Genomic DNA, 18,370 nt, shown 5'->3' with positions numbered 1-18,370 from the left:
TTATATCTTACTTCTTGACCAAGCTTCTCTTGGATTCTTACAAGTCTGCATCTCCCAAAATGTGAACTTAGCTGCTGGCATTCTACTATTTTATAGGAGGTTGGTCTTGACTTCAAGGTGGTTTTGATGTTGCTTGAGATGTCAGAGCCTGATGGCTGAAGGCAACAGTGTGGCTGTGTGACAGGTTGCTCCAAGCTATTCAATTTAAAGGAAATTAACTCTCTCTGAGCCAAAACCAGGACAGTATCGCACAGTGACTTTGCAGATGTTGCAGAGATTTGGAGACTGGTTAAAAATACAACGCATTTGCTCTAAGAGTGTCCTGGATTCTGAGATAAGCTCTCTGCAGGCAGATGATGTATGATTTCATGCAGCCAAATCTTGGCTCACTGCCTATGAGGAGCAAAGGCAAGCCATGCTTAGAGGAGGAGGGATTCAGCCCTGACAGTGACTGAGACAGATGTGGTAGGGAGCTGTGGGATCGGTTATGCCTGAGTGTCAATGCAACATCATAACCAAGAGGGCTAATTTGGTTATAGAGCACAGAGGCTGACAGTGTCATGGCTAGACACTGGTCTTAAAGGTATGACTGGGAGATGTGCAACTTCTGAAGTCAAGGATAGTGCCTGGAGACTGAGAAAGGTGCAAAACTGGAGAAGACTCAAGGAGGAAGCTTGAAAACAGTGAAAGGATCTGAAAGCTTAGGATAATAGCAAACCTAGCCTGATTGATGGATAAAGCCTATTTCAGGAACAAGAAGTGGACAATCAAGGGATTGTCCTTTTGTTTATCAGAGAAAGGTCACAACCAGCAGCCAGAGTATCAGTGGTAATTGCTGGTGCGTATCACCTGGGTTGCTGCTGGGTTTGTCTGTTGCGTTTCAGCCATTGTAGTGCATTGGCAGAATGGTCTGGTGCCTCTGTGGGTGGACTTCTTTCACTAGGAAAGCACCTGTCCTGGATTCCAAGTCACATATTCAAGATAGTCTTCCTCGAAAGCCTGTAGAGGGGGCTCTGCTACTCATTCACTGCTCATTTGCTTCGGCACAGGCTTCAGTACTTCTGTAAAGACTCTGTGGCACAATATCCGTGAGATGTAAAAGAGGATGGAGAAATCATCCGTTATGGAGGTTTTGTGATTGCAAATTCCTCAATGGTAACGTCTATTGCTTTGCTTGTTGTGGTGGGATTTTTAAATTTTAGTCTTTGATTTCTTTTATTTTCTTTTATATTTTAGAATAGTCCTTATCAGCAGCAGAAGATCCTTCTGTAGCATATTTTCAGTGCTGCCATATCGAGACTGTACCCAAGTCGGGTATGTATATTTATACGTGTACTGCATAGTCTTTCTGGGCCTGCATGTAGACCTGATAACAGACAACAGCATGATGGAGGCTAATGCTTTTACATGTCTGCTCTGAGAAGAGATAAATGCTCTTAGGTGTATTTGCTTTGTGGACCATTACCGGGTTAAAATTACAGCTCTCAGTCACCACTTTATTTATATGTGTTGTGGTATCTTTGATTATGAAGCTGGAGAAAACTACTCCCATGAAATCAATGTTCTTGAAAAAATGCACTTTTTTTATTGTTTCTTCTGGCTTCACTCATCTTTGATAAAACAAATACTCTAGACAGCACAACTGCAATTGTATGAGCCATCTTGGCTTTCTCTTTCTCCCATGCAAACATGGTGCTACTGTATCTAGATTTCTAGAACTACAGAGAAATAGTTGGATTTAAACAGAATACATTTTGATTTAATACTTTTAGTCACTGGTCAGATCATTCAGTCAGTGAAAACATTATTTGGCCGTAATGTTATACAGGTTCATAGCAGCTGCCTTGCATCCCCTGACGTGCTGGGACACTGCAACTCTGATAGAAAAGTTCCTTTGGAATGAAGTAGTTCTCCAAAGACTGAGAAAGCTTTTAGCTCTTCCACTGAAACCACAGAAGTGGAAGAAACTGGATTTGGCTGGAAGACGTGGCCTGGCAGGCTCTGGTGGCCACCTGGGTGCCTTTAGAGGTGCAGTGCAAGGCTGGGATCAGCAGTGCTGGTGGGCAGCAGCTCTGTGACCCTGGGACAGGGGGGAAAAGCATGGCCACCATACCCACTTGCCAGAGACCTGAGCAGTCCTTATGGTTGACTCAGTGGCTGCAGAGCACAAAATGCATGGGAAATAGTCAGTTGATACACTGAGGGAGCTTTGAAAGATCCACAAACCATCTACAGTCAAATCTATCACTTCATAAAAGACAAATTTGGCTCATACTTTCCAGCCATCTATTTACTTCTGGAGAATGATTTGTCACAATCTCCTTGTGCACCAGTAATTCAAAACAAAGGGAGATTATTTTTAATGCACAAAGGAAAGGAAGCACCTTTGTCAGAGGGTTGACTCTGTCTGTGCTCTGTCACAGTAAATTTTTTCCCTTAATTAAACTGTGATGACACATCAGGCAAAATCTTGACAGACTGGAAGATTTGTTCTTTGTTCTTGAGTACACTGTCATTCTTTTATGGTCATCATCCTGTGGAAATTGCCTCTTTATTGAAAATTGAACATATTTTGAAATTCTGATGACTGGTTATACCTTCTAAATTACAGCAGTAATGAGCCCAGCTGCAAAACTAAATATTATTTCAGCATGTCATGTCTTGTACTGTGCTTGCACAGCAAGAAGGGCATGGGATGAGAAGATAGCAAGTGTCAGTTCACAACAATCCAACCCTGTTCCTTGGCTGAAAAGCCAAGTTTTTAAAAAGTGCCCTCTGTCTTTCTTCCAGAGCATCAGAGGAAGAGAGAAACAATTCAGTGGCACCTCCTTCCAGGAGCAGCTGGTGCAAAGAACAGATGAGGCAGTATAGCATAAACTGTAGCCACTCTGTTCAGGCTGCACAGTGACTGCTTACTTGCACATTTTGGATGTGAAATAGGAGGGGGGAGAGACACTGGATACTCTTATGAAGTTCTGTAATGACAGGATCTTTTAGCTTTGCTTTCTCTGAATCCCTGGATTGCTGATGTCTGTCCCCCAGTAAGATGTCCCAGCTGGTTTGTGTTCTGCCAATATCACTGAACAGTTAATAAACAGAAATAGGTCGTTGCAGAGAGCCATGGACACATCTGAAATTTGAACTGGAGAAAGTCCTGGCAGGAGTGGGAGAGTAGGATAAGCGAGCAGGCAGGAGGAACTGTTCCTTGTGAGAGGAGCAGATAGTGGGAGCTGCTGCTGCTTCTCCAGCTCACAGGCACTGTGGCCAGTGAGGAAATCTCCAGGCACAGCTGTCCTGTGGACGCTGCCAGCCTATGTTGCTCTCGACGCAGTGCAGAAGAGCTGTACTCTACCAATGCTGGTAGATACAGTCTGCAGGAACAGATCCATTATAAAAACGTGGTAAAAGGCACTTTCTGAAGTCACAGCTCTATTTACCTGTCCTGTGTGGATGGGGCAGCATCACCCTTCACCAATGAGGTGTGAGAAGTGGATTCTAGACTCCGGCCCTCACTTGCCTGCAGAGGTCAAACTACAACAGGAAGAGCCCTCCCCAAAATCTCCAAACCATGTGTTTAATTGGTTGTACCAATACAAATGGAGGTCTGGGGAGAGGGCTGTACATGAGGGGATAAAGTTTGAGGTGCCCCTGGAATAAGTTCCCTAAATGCTTACTTTTCTTCTACTATCTAGATCAGCAGAGCAAGTGTGAGAGCAGATATAGCCAGGTGAAAACAAGGTAAGGAAAACTTCACTGCAAGTCAGGAGCTGAAGGAGGTGCTGAGCATCTTGCCTGCTGGCATCCCTTGCCCCACAGTATCTCTTGATGTTACAGCCCAAAGTCATCAGACCCTAGGCAGGGTTTAGTGGTAGCTAAGGTGGTGTGATGTGGTGATGTGAAAATACTTGTAGCAGTGTTATTGCCTCTGTTCTTAATTTAACAGAGAAAGATTGTCTGAATGTTTGGCTTTATGACATACAAAGTCATTGTGTGATGCATAGGTTAGAGGCAAGTGCTAGTACTGCAGGTTTGGGTTGTGTGGTTAACTCTCTTTCTTCAATGCATTGGGAGCCTTAATGGATAAAGCGTTGTTCTTTCTTCTTTAAATGTAATATTCCAAAAGATGTAAGATCTACTTCATAAATGGTGTTGAAACTGCCTCGGTATCCCCTTCATATCTTCCTTGCTGTAGATAAGCATTTAATCCCCATCTAGTTCTGTAGATGGGCAGAAAATTGGATGGAGGTGTTAACCTCCCATTTTTATCAGAGGTGCACCTTGTGTTTCCCCTGAGCTGCTGTGGCACACACCTCCTTTGTCAGAGGCTGGTCGTCACTGTGGAAGCTCACAGCAAATGGAGTTGAGCCTTGATACTGTTCCTCTTCCAGGACAGGGGAAGATGCCTCAGGTCAGCAGCAAGTAGCTGTCCTACCACACACACCCTCAGCACAGGCATGTACACCCACATGCTGACTACTCTGGGCCCGTAGAGGGGATTTGTGTCATGGCAAACCAAAGAGTGAAGCCATTTGCAGATGGATTAAATAAGACTTGAAGGAATTATTCATTTGGTCATGGGCTCCAGATGGTTTGAGGTGAATTGGATTTCAGCCCTTTGAGACAGGAGACGGGGATCAGACACAGCAGATATTATCTTTTTAGCCATTAGGCAGGTCATGCTCTGGACACTCAAGACCCTGAAGAGGAGTTGTTACAGCCAGACTCTCCAGGAGCGTTCCTGAAGGTTTCTGCCCACCCCACTCCCCAGCATGGTATGTGCAAAGATGCTTTGTGTGGACCCACCATGATTCTTCTCCATCCCAGCCAGGATGGAGAAGAACAAGGTTCAACTCTGCCTACCCTGGAAAAAGCAGCTACCCTGGGTAGGGGATCAGGGAGCCTATTCTCCATTGCTTGCCTGTTCTTTAAGCTTCTCTAGGCACCGCTTCTCCATCAGCTTCCAAGGGGATGGTACAACTCTGGCAGTGCTCACAGATGTTGTCCAAGTTGCTCCATGTGGCCAGCAGGACGTGGCAGCCTGCAAAAATGGTCTGCATGTGCTTGCAGCCAAGTGAGAGCAATCCAGTCCTCATTAGTATGGTCTAAGCAATTTCAAAAAAGGACAATGGCAGTGTTTGTCTGTCACTGTTAGAGGTGTTATAAAGGAGGAAGAAGGTACTGTGTTGTTTTTCACCCCGAGAATAAAACGTTTTGCAGTTAGTCGGGTTTATAGTTCTGATGTGTGCTTTGTTTTTTATCTTTGGCATACGCCATTATTCTTCATAATTTAAAAACGTGTTTTGGAAAAGGCACATTTTAGGCTTGTTTGTATCAATGGGAAAAGCATCCACAGATAAAATCGTACCTATTCTGATGATATTTTTTGTGATGTTGTAAGAACTGTTTTAAGAGCTTCCAAGTTCCTGTGAAATCCTGTCCAGAAGATGAATCTGGAGGACCTGGGGGAGGAGGAGAGCTGGCAGTATGACACAACTGCAGCACTGCAGCCTGGTTAGTCTTACGTGGAGCACTCAGGCCTGGGCTCACAGTGACTGACTGGAGGTGATGAGCTACAGGACCAAAAACTCAGAGCATCAGATAGTGCAGATCCTTATAAAGGTGGCCAGTTCGCCTCATCTTTTATTCTTTGTGGCACTGAATTCATTAAGTGGTTAGAAAGTTACCTGCAGCAGGCATAGCTGCTGAATATTGCTGTCTTGACAAAAATGCAGGTATTCATCTGACGAAACTTGCCTCCAGCTAAAGGAAATAATATGCAGTATGAATAATCAAATGGATTGAAACCCAGGAAAAAGACCATTCTTCTGAAGTAAAGCAGCAAATCACTAGATAAAAAGAATTTGTGCCCTTCTCAAAAATGCTGCTAATCAGCTTCATCCAGTTTCTAAAGATAACTCACTGCTGAATTTAACTTCGAATTTAACTAAATGCTGGCCTGAACAACAATATGTTCAATGATGCCAGGAGCAAAAGGTTTTCAATACCATCACCCCAAATACTATTTAATCAAAATAATTGATTAGTCCACAGACCTGGCATTCCCAACAGCCTTCTTTACCTAAGCTCTGCAATCTTTGTTCATATTTAGTGTTTAAACTGGGTAAGAAAGTCATATGCAAAATGAGGCAAAAAGAAGGACTCGTGTGGTTTTCTTGCTGCCATCAGTTATTTGGCAGGTTAGTGAGTGTGGAAAATGGGGCAATATTTACAGGAGAAATGAGAGCATCTAAACTGCCATATGGATAGTAGCAATAAGCAGACAGCAAAGCAGGATACTCTGTTACATCCTTCAGATTTGTTACCAAGTTCCTTGCTGTTCTTCCCCAACAGATTTTGTATACAAGGCAGCTTTGATTAAGTCATCAATTTTGAGTGCTTTTCCTGACCATTTATCATTCTGTAGGCCTGGGGTATGGACAGCTATCTGGTTTTCACCTGTAACAGGGAAACTGAAATACCTCTGCATTTCTTTAGCATTGCCCATTTTCCCTGCTTCTCACAAATTGAACAAAAAATGAAACCAAGCACACATTAGCTTTACAGAAAGACACAGAAATCGGGAGATTTTTTCATCTCAGCAGGACATTTCAAAACTAATTGTCTCATGTATGAATTTTATAGAGCCACCATTGCTCGTTCTTGTGAGTTGCCCTGTTCCCTTAGATCGAAATTAACCAATTAATCTCCAAAAGCAAGTAAGTTTAAATTTTGAACTTTTACTCTGTGTTGGACAAAACATCAGGAAAAGAGCTGGCATGCTGACAGCTAAATATCTTTGGAGAGAGAAAAAGGAGGCTAGCCCATTAGAGCCGTCTTCCAGGAGTTTTTTTACTCCTTCTCCCTGTAAATTGCAGCTGGAGTTGTTCTGGCATCACTAATGGCATTAGGATCTGAAAGCTCTTGATCAATTATAGCAGGCAGTCTCAGGCAGCGGGAGATCTGCTACTGGTCTGACTGGCTGTGCATCTTTTCCAGAGCTGTCATTGTCCTTGTCTCTGTAAACAGAGATGATAAGTAAAAATTATTTACACTGACAGATGAGAATGGCATCTTTTCTTGATGTCTCATGAACCTCTTCTGCTTTTAGAATAAATCTTAGCAATGGGGGGGGAATAACTAAGCATAAAATACAGGCACAGAAGGCTGACATCTCTAAACAATAATTATCAGATTCCTTTTTGCAGTAAGCAGAAGGCTTTTTAATGTATCTAGAAGTCTGTTTAATATTTCATGGACTCCTAAATTATTCACAGGTTGGAGTGCTCAACTGTTACTGTCATTTAAAGAGCAAGTGCCCAGCAGGAGTGTTGCATGGGACTTTGTAGATCACGTCAAAGCATAACATTTGGTTCGTTAAAGAAGTGTTATACTTCCGAAGGTAATAGCATCCAATTTATACTCTGTTAATCCTGGCCTGGCTAATAAAAGACATGATGAGATTGCTTGATTTGATCCTTATCTGTCTGCTCAGTAAAACTTTTCACCATCTGACAACAAATCTGGGATCCCATGTCACCTGGTATGGTTCCAAGAAAATCTGTGAACTCTGTTAGATGGAGAAACTTTTCATTTTTTTTCCTGCTAAGGACTACCAGTCTGACTACTCAAGAGACTGCTGGTCACATTCCAGTGCTGAAGACTTTCACTGCTGGGGTTGAAGTCACTGCCTGGTGGGTGGCTCCAGTGACACGATGGGTCCCCACTTGGCTCCTCACACACCCCACTCACACAGACCAGGTTTCCTCACTGGTTCAACCCCAGGTTACCCATGGCTAAGTCTCAGATGTCTCGTTCCATAAACCCATTTTTTCACAGTGCAGTAACACAGAAACAGCCCGAGCTGGTGCCTCTGAGGAGGGTCTTCAGCCAAGGAACCCCTGGGCTTTTATGCCCTACACAGTCTCCAGAAATCTCCTCTTCCTCCCGAGTCTTCAGCTCCTGCCCCCCCTCTCTGTGTCCGTCCATCTTGCTGGTTCACTGGTTTGCATCTCCCTTGTTACACAAAAGGCCACAATTCCCAGCTCTCCTGTGTTCCCTCTGTCCATTCCCCTGGCTGGTATCACCCACCATCATGCCCTCTGTTATCCCAAAGGCTGGCAGTTCATGGCCTCTCTTCTCAGGAGAGGAGCTCTGCATTTCAGTCTGCATCTCAGTCTGCAGCTTGTGAGCCTGGCTAGTTGGACCCCGTGTATTCCCCAACACTCTGCAGTCATGGATAACTGAGGCAATATGTTTAGTTTGGTGGGTAGTTTCTATCGCTGTTCAGTCTTCCAGAAATGTTGTCCATGAATAGAATATCTAGAGCTTGACACTGATGTAAATCAGGGTAACTCCCCAAACTTTGTCAGAAACTGGGATCTAGTTTTTTGCCTCCTAAGGAAATGTTATCCCTGATCTTCTCATTTTCTCAAGCTTTCCCTGCTCAAATAAAGTGAAGGTAGTAAAATTAAGTTCCCATGGTTTATTTTTGGTTTGGGGTGTCTGCTTGAATTCCTTGAAGTTTCTTAAAAAGCACATTTGGAAATAAAGCAGGAAAATCAAAACTGAGGAAGAGGAGGAAGGAAGTTTACTTAAATGTCTCTTTGGTGAGGACTGTTGCTCCTTCTCTGCATTTTCTAAGCCCCATTTTCTACTGGATAGTGGTTTGTACGGTTATTCAGTCCCATCAATAGTTTCAATAACTTAAACACAGTGAAAGCTTGATTTGTTTTTTCTATGAAGTACCTGTCCTCTGTATGCTCATGCTTCGTGGGACCCTTTGACTCTAGTGCCATGTAAGGACGTGTCCTAAAAAGCCTGATGGCAGTGGATGGCCACACTGGTGCGGTGGCTGTACCCAAACAACCGTCCTGACCCTTCCCCAGGCACGACTCAGCCATTTGGAGAGGTCTAAGGGAAAACATCCCCCAGATCATTCCTAGTTATTCTTGGGATGTTGTGGCTGTGTGGAGGAAGCAGCTGTGCTGGCTGCCCCCCCCCCCCCCCCCCCCAAGCAGTGGGCTGGCAGCCTTTGGGCTGCTCTCCCAGCGAGAGCTTTGCCAAGATTTTATTAGCTTGCTGTTTATCAGACTGATAAGGAACTCAAAAAGGATACAGTAAAGTTGCTTAGGAATTCCTTATGAGGTGTTAACCAAGGTCTTTTACAAGAGGGAGGATGTATATAAGCCAAGATGAGCCTTTCCATTTATATGGTCATAAGAAACTGCATATTGTTTAGCAAAGATTTTCCTCAAGAGAGGAAGTTTAATTCTCTGTTTTATGGACAGATTTCTCTCCAAACAGTAAAACTTTATTACTCCATTTTACAACACAAGCAGTCATATACTTTCTAGAAATATAGAGCATATGTGGAGAAGGGGAACACCCCAAGAGCTTTTGCAAAACAGGGAGAATTACTGCAGTGTTGTTCACAGAGTCCTGAAAGGAGAATCCTCTTTAGAAACATCAGAAAGAGGGGGAAATGGAGGCATTAGTATCCATCAATCTTCAGCTAATGTCCAGGAATCACTCCTGTGTTTGCTCACACTTGCCTGCTCACCCTGCAGCCTGCTTCAAAAGCACGGATTTCTTTCCAGTCCTCAGAGCTGCCTTTTATTTTTTGAAGCTGTTGATTCTTCAAAGTGTAATGGATTTCCATTTGATGAATGGCAGAGATATCTATCCATGTCTGTTAATTACATGGAAAAATTTCTTCATGACAGGTTTTCAGAGTTGTAACAGCATTATTTCTTGCTCTCTGTCTGTAAAGTCTTGAATGGAAAAGAACTACACTGTTCTGATTTCAAGTAGTTCAGATATTTGTTTTCATTTGGAGTTCAGGGGCTTCCTCAGGTTGTGTGTTTGTTTCATGGATAAGACCTGCTGAAATAGTTACAATTTGGCATTTATCTCTGTGAGAAGTAGTTCCCTTAAGCACTGTTTGCACAGGAGCAGAGAGGCTAATACCATGCTTCTGACAGAGAGTTATTTTTACAAAATTATTAGTCCAACCCCTCAGTAACACGATATCAGGAAACAAGAATGATAGTATGACACTGTGCTAAGTGAACTCCAATCAAGAAACTTAAGAGGACTTTGTTGGGTTTAGAAACTTTGTAGTCTTTTCCTTTGTCACTGAAGTGTGTTTTCCGGAAGATAGATGCATTGAATTTTAACAGCAGTGAGGTACATGACTTACTGGGGACTCAGGATAGCCAAGTTTCAGAGAAATAAAATGTGTGATAGGTTGGAGAGGAAAGACAAGGAAAGAGGGTGTATTGTATGTCACAGCAGGAGACAGCCCAGCCTGCAACTGGGTGAAGAGCCTGCAGGGCTTCTCCTGGCCTCCATGTCAGTCTCTCTCCCACAAGGACTTTTGAGCACACACTTGGATCCCAGCAACAATCAGCCAGGAAAATATTGCAAGATAAATGTTCTGGAGTATTATACAGCTGTCATTTGTGGAGCTCAGATTTGCTCCTAGTCTTTTTTACCTCTGCTCATGTTTTCATCATGAGGCTAAAGCGTGAGATACAGCCTGCTTGTCTCAGGCATCTCATTTATCTCCAAATGGAAGATGCCAGGTGGGTCAGTCCTTCTAAAGTAGATCCCCAAGTTTCCATACCAGGGTCGTGGAAAACTGGCTTTCTCCTGTCAGCCTCCAGCAGAAGGGTCACTGGGCTTTGGCCACTCTCCCATGTTCTTGGAAGAGCAGGAATCCTTCCTGGAATCTTCCGTAGGAAATTATCTCTGTTTCACTTAGGGGAATGTGGGTATGTGGTCTGGGAACGTGTATTCCTGCTGGATACGTGGCAGTCAAGTGTTCAGGCTGGATTATTGTATCTCACCTGAAGTGTGAATGACTTCCAGTTCTTTCCCAGTGCCAGGTTCTGTCAGAGGTACCCAGCGATGGGGAACCTTACTCTGCACCATATGCTGGGGTATGAGCTGCAACCCTGAACAAAGTGAGAGTTTTCTCTGTAAATTGTTCTAGACAACACAGGTACTTCCCATAGGAAAAGTTGTCTGGTCTGTGCTTTGCTTTGGCATGTCTGGACTGATGCTGCACCTTATTTCAGCATTTGGCGGTGGAAGGCGACCAAGGCATGCGTATTAAGAGCTGCTTCTGCTCTTCTTTCTGCTTCCCAGGGATATGAAGCTGGATGGTGGACGCCAGTGCCATTCTGCTGGAGTGTGTCTGAAAGAGATAATTGGTCTTGAAGGTGTGGAGCTCGGAGCAGATGGGAAGGTGGGGATGCTTCAGTTCCTACTCCCTTAGATTTTATTTTATAAGGGGAAAAATGGTTTAACTAATAACAAGTGCAAAGGTAACGTGCAGTGTAACACAGTAGTTAAAGCACAGTATATGCAACTGTAAATAAGCTTAGCAGAAATTCAGGAGGACTGCCCAAGCTGTCAACGCAGACAACTCTGTATCCTTGAAGAAATTTGCCTCTGGCAATGAGTGTGTAAAGCATTACTGAATTACACAGCCTTCCCCCGGCTCTAGCAGGAGGTATTACTGCAGGGTATATTGTCAGGAGCTTGAGAATAATTTCTGGTGAGAGTTGTAGCTGTAATTCTGTTTGCATTCAATTGTATTTATTAACGTTTTGCTTAATATTTTTCCAGAGAGCAGGAAGACAGTGGCACAAATCTGATGAGTCTTTCAAAATCCAGGAGCTCATTCACTTGAATGGAATAAGAAAATATGATCACTTCTTTAGGGAAGTGATCAATTTTAAAGAAATATGTAGAGGAAAGGCAGTTTTAATCATAGAAGAAAACATTACTTCCTGAAAGCCTGATTTACTTTCTACAGTTCAGTTTTACTCAGTCTGCTGTCATACATGGATTTAAAAGCCCTGGGTCAATGCTGCTACACATGTTGTGCTCACCTAACCAGGTGTCAGGCCAGACCACAGGCTGTAAATTCCTGAGGACAATCTGTCTGCTTATAAATAATGAAAGCTCACATGTTTTATTTGATACCTGTCCTGACCTCCTCGTAAACCAGTCTAGAGTCTCAAACTCGGTTTTTTTTTTTTTTCTTCAATGCAATGTTATTTTTGGATAATGAGCCAACAAGAAGCAAGGCATGGCTTTTTCTTGGCCAGGGGTACAAGCAGAGAATCAGTGCACTCTAAAAATATTTTTGTCACAGGTTATTCATTCACACTTAGTCCATGTTGGGGGGGTAGTAAATGATCTCCTACAACCATTGCTGTGAACTGGAGCTCACTCACTAAATACATCAATATGACTCTGCCAGACAAAGTCCCGAGAAAGAAAAATAGCAGAGAAAGTGCTTCACTTTAGCAGTGTTTAAGTGATTTGCCTCTGGCAGCTGTGTGCTGAGAGACCCATATAGATGATGCTAGTTCAGTAAAGAAGCTGCCTAAATGTGCTACAGAGAAGGCCCACTGGTAAAAACCTGACCAAACTGATAAATTTTTAAATCTGACCCCTGAGTAGGATTTTGTAAATCCAGCGTATTAGAGCTTGTGTGTGTATGTGTGTTTGTTTTGCTGAAGAATTAGTGCCTTTGCAAAAGCATTTTTTGCATGGATAAACTGACTGCACTGAAGCAAATGTAGGTGACTGGTTTTTGTTCATCTGTGCCTAACTACTAAACTCAGAAAATCCTCCATTCATTTGGCTTCGATTGCTTCCAGTTGGAATGCACCAAAGGCATCTCACTGCATCCAAGGTGGGCTGAAAGTAACTGTCTGTCCATTCTGATCTTTTTTTTTTTTTAGACTGTTTCTTATACACAGTTCCTATTTCCCACCAATGCTCTGGGAACTCGGAGGAACACGATAGATTCCACCTCGTCTTTCTCCCAGTTTCGCAATGCAAGCCATCGTAGCCTTTCTTTGGGAAGAGCTAACAGCACCCAGGGGAGCATTGATGCAGGTAACTTCTCAAGTAGCTCCTTTTAATATCCTTGGATACCCTGGTGGTAGGCAGTTATTGCCAAGGACTGACATGTGTTTTAGTCCCCTTATTAGCTTAAATTAAATAAAACACAGTCTTCTGTTGTTAGTGAAGCACAGCTTATTCCATATTTGCCTTGAAAGCTTGCCTGTGGAGGATGGAAGTTAAATAAACGAGCACGTTGGTCGTAGTGACAGCCCTGATGGCACCCAGCGTGCCTCCTCCTGTCATCAGCATTGTTTGTTCTCCTGCATCAGGCTTGTCCTTACCTTCCTTTGCTATGGAAAATTTACAGTGGCAACACAGTAGTCATAAGCTGAAGGTGTAAATTCCACTTGTGACCTTTGTTAGGCTGGAAAGGGCTGTGTTTACAAAACTGGACACAAAACATAAGCCAAAGCACTATATGCTTAAAATATTTTGGCGTGATAATGAAACAAATCAAAACATCTGCTTGAACAGATGAAAACTTGTTGCCAGGAATAAAAGTAGTTGTGGAGCTTCATGTAATTCTGCAGTTCTCTAAGCCCTAAATTCACATTTACCGAGTAATTCCTAAGCTCTAGGTCCTCTATATCTTGGCAAATCACGTCGGTATAGAAATACTTAGAGTTGTCAAGACTTAGAGCAATTTTTCATCTCTTTAAAAAATTTGAATGGAGATAGTATTGTGCATTATCTGCGAACTTACTTGCCATTTCTGTTAAGTCCAGAGATTTCTTGATGTAACGTATTCCTTACAGAATTCTGTATCTAAACTCTTCTTTTGTAGGTAGCGACCTGGGAGACTTTGTTGAATACGACCCAAATCTTTTAGATGATCCCCAGTGGCCATGTGGCAAACATAAGCGGGTTTTAATATTTCCTTCATATATGGTAAGTGATTCTCTGTAGGACAGAGAAATTCCAGTAACAAAATCCTGAAGGTTGAGGTTTTGTTTGGCTGTATTTTAAGAAGACTCTTAGTATTTTTAATCTACTAATAAGAGCTGTTCAAAATGCTTTGTTCTAAATGACAGTTACTTCTCAAGACATGTTACAACAAACTCGTGGAGGTATTACAAAAGCGAACACTTTTATTACCACTGTATTTCATAAATGCTTTAGATGAAAGGCTTGTTCAAACAATGCACTCATTCTCTGGCATTCATAGGAAAATTTATACTTCCTCAAACTGGCACCTATTACAAAATAGCAGGATGCCCATTGGGGTTTTTCTGAAGTCACGAAGCTACGCTGTGTTTTGATGCTAATCATTCACTCCTCTGAACAGCTTTGTTTCCCAGGTATTTATTTCACCATGGGGTAGTCCTTCCTTTAATTGCAGCAATTATGAGCAGATATTTCTCACTATATTTCTCACTATATCCAAACCCTTAACAATACGGACACGTAACTGTTCCATGGTCTGTGATGTGACTAAATGTTTTCTGTGGTGAGAGACTTCTGTAGCCCATTTTTTGGATTGCTCCAAGTCCGTAGATTATTTTAGCAGGACTGTTGCAAGACGCAGTGCAGTCATACACATGTGAGCATGTATCTGTCTGGATTATACACCAGAGTAATAGTAGGAAGTAAGGAAAAGATTTTTCTTTCCCCAGTGTGATGACCTACTACTCTTATCTATATACAGATATGATAGGATTTGAAACACTGAGGTCTAAAGTGTTGTCCATGGTCTTGTTTAGTTTGGAAGAGAATACATTATTTAAGAAACTGCTAATGTATGTAAAGATACATCCTTTTTATGTTCTCATCTGCCTCCCACCCTAGGGGTAATTTGGCTCTTGGGTGCTCCTTCTCCAAAATAAGCTCTGTGTGGATGTGGATTGAAGATTATCTCCTTGCTAGCAGGAATGTTCTGTCTGTTGCACACAGACAGAACATGTGCCACTTAATTGAGTTCTAAGGCTGTATTTATTCTAGATTTTCAAATGGGAAGTCCAGAATGTCCTCTGCTTATTTGCTGCCAGTTTTCCTTTAAGGGTTGGTGAGTTATTTTTTGGCCGCCAACCCACCAAGTGACAACCTTTTATAGCAGCTACATCTGTGTGGGAAAAATATTTATCAGGTTTTGATATGGTTACTGTCATGGACAGGGAGCTGTCTTCCCTCAAGGTGAAAGACATTGTTAGCTAACATCCAAAGGGAACATAGCTGTAGCAATCATGGCTGTGTTTCTGACCTTCCTCAGGCTGCGAGTGTCTGCCAGGCAGTACAAGTCCCCTAGGATCACCTTTGATCCCTTTTTAACTTGGTGTTCTCATGGACGTGGTTAAATGAGTCAAAATGGGGAAGGATGGCATCCTGCAAGAGAGTTCTCCATACAGAAGTGGGTATGCAGTGCCATTCTTCTCTGTATGTTGGTGGACCACAGCGTTTCAAAGTCTTATATTTGTACTTCTGTTGTAAAAAGGAGCTGCCTGGGGATTTGACAAGGTGTATGACTAGATGCCCTAAAGGTGAAAATTGGACTTCAATCAAGGATAGTTGTTAAAATCGATGTCATTGTTTATTAAGAATATATTTGCATTGACAGGGATCTCCCTGCTTTTTAATTTTCTCTAGGGGTTAATAACTGCTGTGTCTGAAATAATGTCTTATTTGACAGTTGAGGTTTTTTCCCCTGAATTTACCTTCCAGACATCACTTCTTCAGCACTGTCTGAGGGTTTGGGGACTCCCATCTCCCTTTCTGAAGGCAGGCACTAATCTTAAGAATGGGTTGAAGGACATTGAGTGCTCTGTTTCTTTTGTTGAGGGGGATCACAGGCAGGTGCCAGGAGCTCTCCCGGCCGGGGTTTTGCCAAAGCAGCGTAGCTGTGATGTTGTGCAGGAGCTGCACAGCTTTGCAAGAAACTAAGGGGCTGATGGTTGTTCTTCAGTGCTCAGCTGAAAGATTTTATAAGGTGCTGGTGCTTCTTTCAGCCAAGAGAAGGGAGAAAAAGTAGTGCTGGAGTGTCCTGGGAGCTTGCAAGTTAGGTGAGGTTTTTCAGTTTGGGCAAGGACTTGTGCACAGAGCTGAATATTGTCTATGTAGGAGACTTTTACTCACATCTGTTTTAGACTTTCCTGACTCCTCTCCCTGCAGTTCAAATCAGTGTGAGCAAGAGCATAATAGGCTTATAATTTCAAGTCATTCTTCCCCCCCCCTCCCCCCCAAATATAAAAATCGGCGCACACTGCAATTAAAGCAAATTGCAGTCTGGGGCCAGCGAGAGGCCTGTTGGGCTTTTCCTGACCGTGCACAGCCCCTGCAGCAGTGCCAGAGCTCTGCCAGACAACCGCAGAGGCCGGGAGCAGCCGCTGGTGCTGGGCGGAATGTGGCTGGAATTGCCGCCTCTCGCAAGTGCCGGAGCGGCCGAGAGCGGCTCTGATGTCAGCGCCCAGCTCTGCGCTGTGCATGGAGAGCTGCAGCTTGTAATTAAAATTTCGTTACTTGGCCAGGATTTAGCATTAATGCCTGACAGCTGCAAGCCTGTAGATATTCCCCTCACCCCTCCTTTATAGATGTCAGAGCAATTAATGGGGGGAAGGTGTGGAAGAGGAGTGGATGCTGGGCTGCGTCACTGCCTGCGGGATTGAGCTGCATGCACTGATATTACTCCCATGAGCCTGGCTTGTGCTTTGCAGGGCAGGATTTCTCTGCTGGGAAAGCTCTGTTACGGTCTGTGTGAATGCTGCGTCAGTAAACACTGCAGGCTTTATCCCGAGGCATAAGACAGACAAAATGTGTGGTCCGGCTTGGAGTTTACTGAGAAATACCTGCAAATAGCACTCTATGTGCTCAATTTTTGTGGAGCCTGAGTTTATCATCACTGACATTGACTTTTTAGTCTTCTAATTTTACTGAGCTGAATTAGCCCTGACTCTTGGAGAGAAGTGTTAGCTGTAAGTCCTCAGCTGTTTTCAAGGAGGAGCTGAGCTTCCTCCTTGAAGATAGCTCTGGGGAGGCAGAAATGCTTTTGGTTTGGTCTGGTTTTGTGGTTTGGTTTGTTTTTTTCTTCTTTGGTTTGGAGTTTATTTTTTTGGGGGGGGAGAGGGTTTTGTTGTTGTTTTTGTAGGGGTTTTTTGTTTGGTTTTTTGGTGGTTTTTTGTTGTTTTTGTGGGGGGTTTTGTTTGTTTTGGTTTTTGTTTTGGTTTGTTTTTGGTTTTTTGGTTTTTTTTGGTTTGGTTTGGTTTGTTTTTTTTTTTTTTTGTAGTGAAGTCCCAGGCTTAACAGAGCATACACTTCCCTGTTGTATTTCTTAAAGTAATACCCCCAAATTGCCTGTCAGGGGACAATTCTGAAAGTAGTCTTCAGTACTTTCCCAGAACAAACGCTATGGCTTTTATCAATTGTATTAGTTGTATTTAAACTCTAGTCTGCCCTGGAGAAATTATTTCATTTTGGGTTGTCTTTGTAGGAGAGTCTGCAATCTCTGCCATAATATAAACAGTAAGAGATAGAAAAAATTCATGTTGGGGGGGTGGGGGGAAGGGAAACATCATGTCATGGTTAACAGATGTCTTCCTGGCTGATACTGCTAAAACAGGAATTTGTGCAAATTCTTATATCTCTCTAGAACAGGAACTTTATCTACCAGACTAAGCATTAATTCCTTTCCTTGAATGTTGACTAGCATATGTACAGACCCATCAATGCCCCCCTGGTCTCTCTGCATTCTTTCCAGCAGAAACTCCTTCTGTGCTGAACTAGAAAAGTCATTCTCAACAGGCTTGGGACTGATCCTGCAGTCCTGCTTTTTGTTGCTCCAGAAACACAGGAGCATGTTAGCTGGTCACTGTGTGCTGCCAAAACTTGCAGCAGCAGAAGGAAAGTCCAGATCAGCAGCACGTTGACTTTGAGTGACCCTTCTGTAGTCTCATCCCTGAAATATCCGTCTGTGCTCAAAGGATACACATGGAATTAGGTTTGGGTACTGAACTACAATGTCAGTGTGTTGATTTAATTATGTAGAAACAAATTGACATCTCCACACCACTAATAAAAAAAGCATGTCACAAAAGTCTGCAGAGCTGTTGCAGTGCCTGTCTGCCAGCCTGCACTTGCCAGGTGCTGTGTTAGTGGTGAGCACAGCTGGGCTGCGTTACTTGATGTTCATCCTCCAGTGAGATTTTAAAATTAGAACTGCTTGCTGCCCTGGCCCTTTGGTCTAACAAAAGCCCTGCATGATGATATAATGCATTTGGTCTGTCAGTGCCCCATTCTGTCTTTCACAGGGAGCACCAAGGTCAGGCAGACTCCACTACAGCCAGCGTCCTTCAGTGCTGTCACCCTATTCTTCGAGCCACTTCTGTAGCTGTATATTAAGTATCTCCAGACTGCTTTTTTATCAGCTACTGACCTTGTACCCAAAAGTTTCAGGGAGCAGAGGACAGCAGTGGTAGATAATAATATATAAATCCTGTGCTTTATGCTTGCTTTTGATGCT

General features: G+C 43.1%; 1 protein-coding gene across 2 annotated transcripts in view; it reads left to right on the top strand.

Annotated features, from left to right (window-relative positions):
* CABLES1 (Cdk5 and Abl enzyme substrate 1) overlaps positions 1-18,370 on the top strand; it is a 71,595-nt gene that overhangs the window by 42,238 nt on the left and 10,987 nt on the right. The window contains exons 4-7 of one of the 2 annotated variants that reach the window (XM_066182507.1): positions 1,237-1,314; positions 11,149-11,248; positions 12,759-12,915; positions 13,709-13,812. In XM_066182507.1, the coding sequence (XP_066038604.1) occupies positions 1,237-1,314; positions 11,149-11,248; positions 12,759-12,915; positions 13,709-13,812 (439 nt within the window). The remainder of the gene's footprint in view (positions 1-1,236; positions 1,315-11,148; positions 11,249-12,758; positions 12,916-13,708; positions 13,813-18,370) is intronic. The other variant, XM_066182513.1, reaches the window with a different exon arrangement.

Source organism: Chamaea fasciata, unplaced genomic scaffold (assembly GCF_029207755.1).
Source record: "Chamaea fasciata isolate MVZ Bird 193981 ecotype frontalis unplaced genomic scaffold, bChaFas1.0.hap1 SCAF_1, whole genome shotgun sequence".
Taxonomy (NCBI): Eukaryota; Metazoa; Chordata; class Aves; order Passeriformes; family Sylviidae; genus Chamaea; species Chamaea fasciata.
Note: the sequence above shows the minus strand (reverse complement) of the source record. Positions and strands in the feature narration are given on the sequence as shown.